Genomic DNA, 10,887 nt, shown 5'->3' with positions numbered 1-10,887 from the left:
CCCGTCAACATGCTGTGGTCGCGGACGCGGTAGTTTGTTGGTCGCCCCCTTGAATCCATGCAGGAAGGCGTGTCCCTGCATCATAATGTCTCTCTCCGTGAGCAGTAAGAACTGGAAGCCCTCAACGAAAGAAGGTGAACACTTATGTGTCCTTATATATCTCGAGTGTTCGCTATTATCACATTTTATCTGTATTGGCATTAGGCCTAGAACAGCTAGACCGTGTATCTGTTGGCAAACAACCCGGGAGACTGATCGACTGTGTTGACGAAAGTTTTGCTGCCGGAAGCGAGTGCGTGCCTTTGTATTTAATCGTGTCGGGATTCTTGCCAATCTAATGCACAATTCCTTTTCTGCTCTTGGACTGGCTTTCATTTCACAGTAATTGGTAAACTGCGTTCGATCTTCGCGAAATTGAAAGCAGAGAACGCTGTTGGTTTTAAGTTTTGACAGCGACGTGTCGTGTTTGACCTTTTAGCAAGGGTCTTGGCATATCGGCAAGGTACACGGGATGTATGGAATGTAGAATACAGTACGGTTGCAATGATGATGCGCCACTAGCTTCGGTCTCTTTAAGTGCTACGAATATATTTTCCGTTAGCGCACCTGAACAGCTGTGCCATGTTTTGATTCGAAAGCACCCAGTGGTAACAGCATCTGTGACCACGGCCGTTGCATACGCTCATTGTGAGCATAATGCGTATTTCGTCACAGAAGTGCTGGTTCTTTAATCGTCTCACAGCAACGATACTTTCTCCCTCTCTGCGCCAGTCTCGTGTAAAGACGGTACCCCTGTGGTCGTGTCAGCTGTTGGTTATACAGACGACAGAACCATAAAGCTTATATAACTTATTAAAATATATTAACAACACGCGTGCGCACAAATAAAAAGTGTAAAGGAAGCAGCGGGATTTTTTGGCTACCTTTCTGGCGTACTGGCGTGAACAGGTGGCATGGTATTGTGTATGCTCTATCTGACGCTTGAAAGATACTTCAAGCCTGAGATATAGCGTGCTATTAAAAATGTGTTATGGCAGTAATGCACTGTAAAAGTTGCTGTAATTGACTTCTGTAGTTTAGCGCTCTGCGTGTCACGTTCTTTTTTTCGCCGGCAGATACTTGTGGCGGCGCTAAGACACGTGGAACAAAAAAGTTCTGGTTGACGTCCTTTTAGAAATTTCGTCTGGTTCGGATAGAAGCTTTCGGGCTTAAATAGCAATGTTTGTATCGCCAACTATTAGGCAACGAAATTACATCGGATGGCAACAAGAGTAGTGATAATTATGCTCCCCATAGATTGTTGCATTCGAATTTCTTTAAAAACTGTTGACGGCTGCTTTACATGATTTTGTAATGGGGTAGTACTTGGCAGTGCGAGGTGGAGTATAGGTGCCCCAGAAATTAAACGGAGCGCGCGTGCATTGGTTGAACTACATATCCGTGCGCAAGCGGCAGGAGTGCATACTACATAGCATGCGCAAGCGTAATTTTCCGTGCTCATGCGGTATGCTTTTGACCACTGCCTCATCGGCGGCTCCGGCAAGGAACGCCGCTTCCCAGCGGTCGACGGTAGCGGAGGTTTCTGAGCTTGCCATAACTATTTATCATCGGCAAGCAGCTCTTGTCCGAAGCGTTTGCTTGATACACGTGCGGCCATGGGGGAAGCAAAAAGATAGGAGGGAGCATCGCGCAACGCGATCGAAGCCGTGTGTGTCGTCCCAACACGTAACCAGAGATGCTGGCAGAGCAGCCGAGCAGCTGCCGGCCGAGCGCGCATCGATTAAAACTACCCATAGAATAAAGAACCAACTATCAGGTACCAAAAGTCTCGGCGAATCTCGATTCTTGCTCCGTGATCTCGACGCAGGAGGTCACGTGTTGGACCGACACTGAGCAATGCATTCAGCAAAAGGACTGGCGTCACGGAGCGTTCTCTTGGCAAGGCTGGCTGCGTGACGTAATGCTTTCTCCTTTTTCCTTCCTCCATGCGTGCGGCTCCTATCCCTGCCAGTGTTGCCAACCAAAAATAGAACCTGCAAGTCGAGACCCCCAAAAAACTAAATGCTGCGATACGAGTACCTAAAACCAGCTAAATGCAGACAACAATCAGAATCGCGTTCAAAACATTTTTTATTGCGTCTCGGTCATCATTTCACAACCCCATCGTCCATAAAGGGACACTAATGGCAAATAAGTCAAGCTAAAGTGATATATTAGTACTCGAAAATGTCTAAGGCGTCAGTGTTATCGCGAACAGAGATTTAGTAATTGAGAAATTCAGGTAAATACAGGACATTATTCGAGACTCCCCCGGGAAATTGAAGTACTAGCTCGATGACGAAGGCACTCCTCATTATAATTCTGTCACTAGTACTCAACCACTCGTAATAAAGAGATAGTTGTATTGCGTTATAAGACGAAGGAAAATGCTACTTGTCCAGTTCTAGTTGATATTTAGAAAAAAACTCATTGACGTTACCCTTGACGACGACGCGGGTGGTCGAAAGGTTTCGTTTTTTCCTACTCTGCGTCGCCTGTGCTTTCGCGTTTTAGTAGTTTCGTAATTGCGTAGTGGATGCACTATTTTTTTCTGGTTTGCGAAACTCACCCAAACTGCAATTAGCAGAGAATTCCGCGTCCAGATGATGTCGCGGGATTCCCGGACCGTCCACGCCACTTGTACGAGAGCAATTGTTCCATGGCCGCTCCATTGCCGCGCGTTTGCGTTTTGCCCAGAAAACCGTAGCGCCGTCTGTCTGGCGCTGTTTTACTCACTGACGGCAGCAAAGGGCGGTGATGCCGCATGCAGCGTCACCACTCTCCGGTCAGGGTGGGCGATTTGAATTGTGCTAAAGGTGTGTGGACCCTTCAGACACCATTTTCTCGTAAACGAAGTCTCTTGTTGGCCCGAAACAAGCGCTGCGAGGTTTTAGGACTGGTGTTTTGAGTCCACGTCGACCTAGCAATTGTCTTTAGTTTTCCTTTAACAGGCCGATGCGCCATCCCTATGTTATGAAATATTTATAATCGGCATTGCATTTACATAAAACACAATGAAAAAGAATTAGTGTGCAGAAAAGTCATTTTTTGTTGGCTGTAATGGGATAAAAATTATCAATCCACGGTACTATTCCTCTAGAGGAGCGCCGACGAAGAAGCCGCTCTTTGATCTGGCGAGCGCCATCGACCATATGGTTCAGTAGTTGAGCGCCTTGTAAATATGTAAATACGTTCTCCTTTTGCGTGTGCCTTCGCGTAACAATATTAATAAGCCCTTTTTGTGAGACTGTGAAGTCCGGAAATGTATTGTGAAACAAAACTAAAAGAAAAGTATGCGTCTGTAAACTATAATCACTGGCCGGAAATCAGGTTGAACTATACCGGGTAGTGACTGAAATTACAGAAAAATGGCTTGTTTCACAGGTGGGTGTGGTGTCGCGTCATGTGTGTGTGTTTGTTCGCTGGCGTGGCTAAGGTCAAGGGTCGGTGCGATCGCTGACCCCGTAGAGCTCCATCGTGCCGATCTTGCGAACAACGCCCTCGGGCAGCGTGTAACTGAAGCAGCATTTATAGTTGCTTCGCAGACCAGCCCGCACAATAAGGAGGGCACTTGTCTTGTCAGTGGACGTTCTGTTTAACTTTCATTTAAATCACATTCAGCTGTCTGAAAACACCCTCAAGATCCCGCACTGGACCACGGCAGCATGCATTTCACCGGATCCTCGAGCCATGTTTCGATGCAAACTTCCCTAAAGCACGTCTGCGAAAATGGCGAAGAGTGAAAATGCTTCGAACTGCCGAAACTGTCAGGGCTATAGTTCACAGAAGGCATGGAGATATGGAGGAAGAAATGCGAAACGCAGTGTTTGTGGACCATGATCCTAATTCGCTCTTACTTCCCGTGGGGCATGGATAAGCTGCATGTTCACGAGACACGAATCACGAATTATTGTAAAGAAATGTTAAAAGGACTGACAACCAATTTTCATGGTACCCGTTTCTTTTAGTGAAATGGAAAGATTACCGGCCAGAGCGTCTAATCGTGAAGTAGTAAATCGGAAAACGCCGTGGAACATTTCTTATCAGAATTTTTCGATCTGTAGTGAGGATCAAGTCGTTCACTGGAACCATGCTGAAAACTGTGATAGGTGAGCGCGATAGCGATTATAGGCCGGCACTAGTGTGAGGCAGGCAAGTGCGGCCGTAGGTTTGAGAAAGTATTATTTTGTTGATCGAGTCGATGTTCCTGCTATTCATGTTTTCCGAAGTGTTATATTTCTGCGATAATGCTTTTGAGGTTTCCTGTCCAGCTGCTTTGGTATTTGACATAAAACGAAACCAAGCGCATCGCAAACGAAACGACGCTTTTACACGTGATACGCGGTTCGTGTTGCTGTAGCCAAGCTTGCGCTTCTGATTTCCGATGCCGTCTCTCGAAGACCTTAGCGAGCTGGAACAAAGGATTTTAGCTCGCATGCGTGCTCAGAATTTGGATCCTTACGAAGTAGCACCCGAACGTCATGCTTCGACGCACGAAAGCGGCAGCGGAAGCGACAAATTCGACTTGCACGATAGACCACCGACCCCGCCACAAGCAGCGCGCCTGGAGAATGCCAATTAGTAAATGCTCACTCACACTAGGCCGGGTCCGACACCGATTTCGATCTGCCGACTGTCAACGACAGCGTTTTTTACTTCGTGCCGTTGGTCGGCGGAGAGCTCGTCGTCGGTACAGTGTGACAGAGGCACCGACACGAAGGTAAAAAACGCACCCATTTACAGCACAACTCGTCGATGGCATCTTGTATCACAGGGAGTTCATAAAACTCTGGGTACTTGCAAACTCGTGCTATGCTCGCGCGCGTACAACAGCATGTGCGCCGCCATGCATGTGGAACCACGCTAGCGCCGCTCGTTAGCGTGGACTTTTTTTTTTTTTTACTTCGTAACACGCATAGAATAAAGCGCAAGTGTATAATATACTGAATACAATTTTAAGGAATAATTATACTGTACTTAACGACAGTCGACATACGTACAGTAATCTCGGCTTCATTTCGAAATATCAAGATTTCACCGCCAGGCCTCGCCACTTACTGGTTTTTCTTACTTTCTTTGCCAATTTAAAATTATATTTCCTACTTAAATCCCGAACAGCGTGCTGGATTCTATCACTATAAATCATGGTCATTTCATTTCCATCAACGTCTCGCAACACATTCTGGGCAGTTGTCAGTCCCCTTAAGGTTTAGAGCGCAGCTCTTAGTAGCCCGTTCCTGCGGCGAGTGTCGGCGCCCCTGGTAACCGAGCGAGCACTGCGGAGAACGCGGACGATGAAAGACTGCGTGAGCGAAGAGGGCGCGAGGAGAAAGGTGCAGCGGAACCGTGAGGAGAGTATGGCAAAAGCGTAGAAAAGACGGGCTCTGCGGCGATGATGGCTACGAGGTGGCGTCAGAGTACAATTCTAGCCATATAGCCAGAGTAGCGAGCGTCGTTTCATCACCGATGACGCCACCTATACCATTTATGGAAAAGCGCTGCATGAGAGGTCCGTCTGCGGCGGCTGCTGTTAATCGCCCCGGCGCGTCACCCACGCGCTGCCTCTCCCGATTTCCTGATTGGCGAGGCAGTTGCGCCACAGTTCCCTCCGTTTGCAACGTGCCGCACGAGGCAGATTGTCCGCGCCAGCCAAAATATCGCGAAATGAAATTGCATGTTGAGCTGCGTTCAAATGTCGCATTAGGAATTCTCGTAATCGTCGGTGAATTTATTTTTGTTCATCCAAAGAGGCCGATATTGCATTAAAAACTACCCGCTAAACAACCCGCCACCCGCAAGCGACCAAATTTTCCTGCTAGGCAGCGCTGAAAACCACTAAATGTAGCGCTAAAACCGCTAAATTGCCAACACTGGTCGCCGCCCGAAAGAGAGAGAGAGAGAGAGAGAAACTACTTTATTCGAAGTCAGACTAATGTTGCATTCCAATGGTAGATCGAGATCAAGGTTTTCTGCTCTGTTGGAGCAATCCTATTCCAATGGAAGAATGAGAACGTGAGCTGTGTGTTCCAGTGGCAGATTGGCAGCAGCCACCGATTCCGGATCGCTCTGCGGAGCAGAAATATTTGCTCGAAATCGTCAGATTTCATCGGAAGTCCGCGTGACGTATTTACTTCACCCGGCTCTGCTTCCTGTCACGGTCGCCTGTTTCCGGTCGCGGGCAGCTATGGACGTATGGGGCAGCTATGCGTTTTTGTTCCTGCTCCTAGATAGTGACAGCTCCAACTCAGATACTATGAGTTCTCAACTCCGATGATTCTTCCTACACGGAAGAAAAACGAACGCATGGAATGCCAGGATGATCCGGATGATGGGGGTGTTGGGCCTACCCGATCCGCCTCTAGTCTAGCGCCCTCTCACTTGATTTCCCTGTACTAATTAGTGTCCCTGCGGGAGCGCACGCATTCCATTCGCAGATTTAACGAGAGCGATCTCGGTCGGAACGACGCGCTCCGTTTATCATCCGGCCGAGCGATCGCGATTTGTCATTGGAATTCAACATAAGGTCTATTGGCGGCGAGGACTTACGGAGTCGCCATCTGTCGGAAACGCCTCGCTTGCGCAGTATGAAGGATAACGCGTCGAGGTCCTCGTAGGTTTGACTGTCGACGTTCAATAAAAACACCACGCGGGAGCTCTCCTGAACATTTCCTTAAGTACTCTGGAAACGAAGGAAGCTTTTTACTGACAAAATTATAATCTTGTGCAAACAGAAATCACAGAATTGTTTACAGGCACTATCTCTTTACCGAATACGTGCAGTGAACGCACACTGCGTGCGGTCGCCGCGATGGAGTCACCCGAACCTCCTCCTTGCGTGAAAGGTCAGCGATCGCTGAGAACGAACTATGTGAAATATATGTTCCCCTAGTGGGCTGTCTGTATAACCAAATGGAGCATAACAGAATTAAGTCTCAATGTAGCGATCGCACGGGTTCGCGGTGACCGACTGCGCGTCTGCATGCATGTTCGCGTACAATGTTTCACTTTCGCTGCGTGTGCGCTTTTTCGCACCGTGCCGTGAGCTTTAGGCCGCAGCATAGGAACATTTGACAGGACACAAGCAACTATTGTTGCGTGGACGCTAACAGAGCTGTTCAAAAATAATATCGCTTTAACTAACCACTTCGACGCCTACGGCGATTTGTGATATGTGCCGTCGCGACGATTCAATCTTTTTTTCTTTTGTTCTAAATTCTTGAACGTTTCAATATCACTATTTCTCAAGTTGCATCGCGCTGTATGTTCATTGGTCTTGTCAGCGAGCTTTTCCCGCTGCTCCTTTTTCTTAATCCAGTACATTTCATTGTTTGGTGCTAACACAAACATGAACATATGGCATAATTTTTTTAATCTGCTTATTACCGTTCCCTTTCCATTCCAGTGAACTTGCCAGTATCTAGCGTCAACGAGTTCATAGAACAAAGCTGCATGACATTAGCCGGGCAGCGCGGGCGGGCGAGAGTCTCACTATACTGACTAAACATCGCAGCCCCGAAGCCGTATTAGAAATCTTCCTCGCGGAAGTACTTGCTGCACACCGGAGTTGTGACCGATGGCTGCTTGCCGGTTCTAAGTTTCGCGATCCAAGGTTCACGCAGCGTTTTGTCCCGCGGATATGTGTGAAGGCTGACACCGGGCTCCGTTGCGTACGCCCGGCAGTGCGGCACCGAACATTAGTCTACCATGTTGGACGCCTTCAAAGGCAGCCACTTCCTATCATAGTGCGTTCAAGTGCTGTCAAGTAGACACCCGAAGCGGGAAAACCTCCCCACTTAATCAGAACCGCAGCGCAGGCGGGACCTTTGAACTTTTGTTTTCAGCTTGCTTCGGCGCTTCCGGAGTAGCTGACGCGGCCGCTGTGTCCGCGTGATCCCTCATACCACGTCACGCCGACGGCCGCGCCAGCTTTCCCAGTGGTGGAGCTCGCCCCCAATTGATATTCCTCCGCTAGGAGGACCATGGCCAGCTCGTCGGCAAAGGTCGCCAACGTCAACCACACCCGCCAGTGGGGAGGTGGGGGGTTAGGGTTGTGAGGGGATTGTAGGACTGCGGGGCAAGAGAAAACTATGTGCCCAACATTTGCATACGTAGAGGGGCAGTTAGGGCATGTTAGGGCATGAGGGGTCGGAGCGGTAACGATAAAGGTATAGGCGTGCTGGAGTAATCAGTGTTTAGCTGGATGGCCCTGAGGGTATGTACTTGGACAGTGGAGAGGAAAGGATGATGATTTTCTTTGGGAACACCGTAGAGTTTCTCACTATATTACCTAGAGGGAAATTTGGCGCTGCTGCACTGTTGTATGCATAGAAATGCCGGTATATGGTGACTTCGGATTGGCGTCGTCCTCGAAGAGCAAGGACAACTTAATAAAGATTTTTAGAATAGGGGCCCCAAAAGTTTGGGGCCCCAAAGAGCTTTGCGAGGGTTAGCGCTAGAGCACGCAGGAGTTAAGGGTTTTAGAATATATAGGCTTTGCGTTTGCAGATAGCGTCGTGCGCTTACAGCGCCACTACACCTTCAAAGAAAAGCTATTAGAAATAATAAAATAACAGACTTTCATCATCATCGTCATCATCAGCATCAGCCTGGTTACGCCCACTGCAGGGCAAAGGCCTCTCCCATACTTCTCCAACTACCCCGGTGATGTACTAATTGTGGCCATGTTGTCCCTGCAAACTTCCTAATCTCATCCGCCCACCTCACTTTCTGCCGCCCCCTGCTACGCTTCCCTTCCCTTGGAATCCATTCCGTAACTCTTAATGACCATCGGTTATCTTCCCTCCTCATTACGTGTCCTGCCCATGCCCATAAAGACTACTTTATGATAATAATTTTGACTTTCGTGTTTTCGTGCTTAATTACAATTTAGAGTTTATTAGCAACAAGCAATTAGTTGCGCTTAGTTTTGAGTAACCAACATTACGTGCCTTCACCAGCTAAGCTTAACCGTGTTAGGCCTACGAGCCATGAAATTGACAATCGAATTCGGAATCAGCGGCGTCTAATTCATAGCACACGCTAGTTTAGAGAAAGCGCTAACCGCAGTCACTTCTCCTAGTTTGTGAACTTCACGCGTTACCACGAATCCATACCAGTTTGGTGCTAGGTTAGAGCCTTCGCTTCGCTGGGTGCCGCCATGTTTGTTGACGCAAATCCTTTGGGGAAGCTGTTGGGGCTCCCGCTAAATAAGTGGAATAGCGTGCCCGATGCAACACCTAAACGCAGTTTGCGTCTCGCGCATGCGCACCGACTTCGGCGCTATTTTTTCGGGCCCCAAACGTTTGGGGCCCCTATTCTAAAACTCTAATGTCGTGCCTGGCTAGCACCGTTCCGTCAATCACCTTATTCATTTCCTACTGAAACAGCACGTAAAGATATGTTTTAGCTTTATACGTAAAAATGTTTTGTTTAATTATGAGGACTTACGATTGGATGTACAATTATATGAAACGTGTTAAAAATGTGCCCTTCCCCTCTGTGAGGGATGACCAGCGAAGCTGCGTATGTGGGCGCCGTAATGGCGAACTGCACCACCGCCGCGGGTCGGCCCGGCATTGCATGATCTTCGGGATCGGCCCACGTATGGGGAGCGCTTAACGCCTGCTTCACCTGCGCCGCGGGTCGGCGCGGCATTGCACTATCTTCGGGATTGGCCCACGTATGGGGAGCGCTTAACGCCTGCTTCACCTCCGCCGCGGGCCGGCCCGGCATTGCACTATCTTCGGGATTGGCCCACGTATGGGGAGCGCTTAGGGCCGGTTTACACTCGAGCCGCCCATCGCCGCAAGCCGCACCGCACGCCTGCGGTCGCGCGAAATATTGCACGTATCAAACACTTGTGCACAAATTTCGGTTTACAATGTGTAAGGTATACACTGTGCACGCAGTGTAAATGGTAATTTGTGCACAAGTGCTGGATACGTGCAATTTTTCGCGCGACCGCAGGCGTGCGGTGCGGCTTGCGGCGATGGGCGGCTCGAGCGTAAATCGGCCCTTAACGCCTGCTTCACCTCCGCCGCGGGTCGGCCCGGCATTGCACTATTTTCGGGATATTTCTGCACGCGGTCACGATAGTGAGGAAAGTAGCCTTTAACAGCTTCCCTGTAAAAGTATCAGGGGGCCGTTAAAGTCGGAGAACAGACAAGTTTCGCGCTCGCTTTGGAACAGTTTGTCGTATGTTCTTGCTTTTCGCCGCTTCATTGTGCACTGTAGGTGAGCGAACTTCATTGAACTATTCAACATGGGTGAATTAAAACCATTTATGACAATTTTATTTTAAGAATGCAATATCTGTGTAGCCATATCCGCGTCTTAGATGAAGCCTTGTACAACACCAGCCAACACGTGCCTCGCACAACCATATACCGTCATTCCTATGACTGCATAGGGATCGTTAGAAAACTCCCGTAGACGGTGGCGCCATATTTCCCGCTCGGTAATATAATGAGAAACTCGATGGGGAACGCTACGATTGACGTGGTGGCGTGCCGCGGTTCGGAGATTTCAAAGCGTGGTAGACTGCAGTCACTTGCTGTCAATTAACACACTTTCGTAGGAAAGTACACATTATTTTTACAGATGATGTGACATCTTCCGGATAACTAAGGTAAAATAAATACAACGGCAGAAAATATTTGCTTACGCGAAGCTAAGGTCAGTAGCGTGCCATTACTCCATTGCGAATTGTGCCACCCACTATGTGTCCAGGAAGAAATAAAAATATGTCTACATAACCAGGTATCTGGCGCAGGTCGACCCATTCATCTTCAACGGCTTACCAAAGGCCATCGGCAGTTGCCGTGTTCATATACATTCGTGCTAGGTTTG

At 48.6% G+C, this 10,887-nt stretch overlaps 1 protein-coding gene across 3 annotated transcripts in view; it reads left to right on the top strand.

The window, feature by feature from the left end:
* Positions 1 to 8: 8 nt before the first annotated feature.
* The window catches only part of LOC142566137 (cyclin-dependent kinase 14-like), a 126,342-nt gene continuing 115,463 nt past the window's right edge, over positions 9 to 10,887 (top strand). The window contains exon 1 of one of the 3 annotated variants that reach the window (XM_075676954.1): positions 9 to 134. In XM_075676954.1, coding sequence (XP_075533069.1) covers positions 86 to 134 — 49 coding nt within the window. In that variant the 5' untranslated portion in view covers positions 9 to 85. The remainder of the gene's footprint in view (positions 135 to 10,887) is intronic. The other 2 variants (XM_075676956.1, XM_075676959.1) reach the window with 2 other exon arrangements.

The sequence above is a fragment of the Dermacentor variabilis genome, unplaced genomic scaffold (assembly GCF_050947875.1).
Source record: "Dermacentor variabilis isolate Ectoservices unplaced genomic scaffold, ASM5094787v1 scaffold_12, whole genome shotgun sequence".
Lineage (NCBI taxonomy): Eukaryota > Metazoa > Arthropoda > Arachnida > Ixodida > Ixodidae > Dermacentor > Dermacentor variabilis.
Note: the sequence above shows the minus strand (reverse complement) of the source record. Positions and strands in the feature narration are given on the sequence as shown.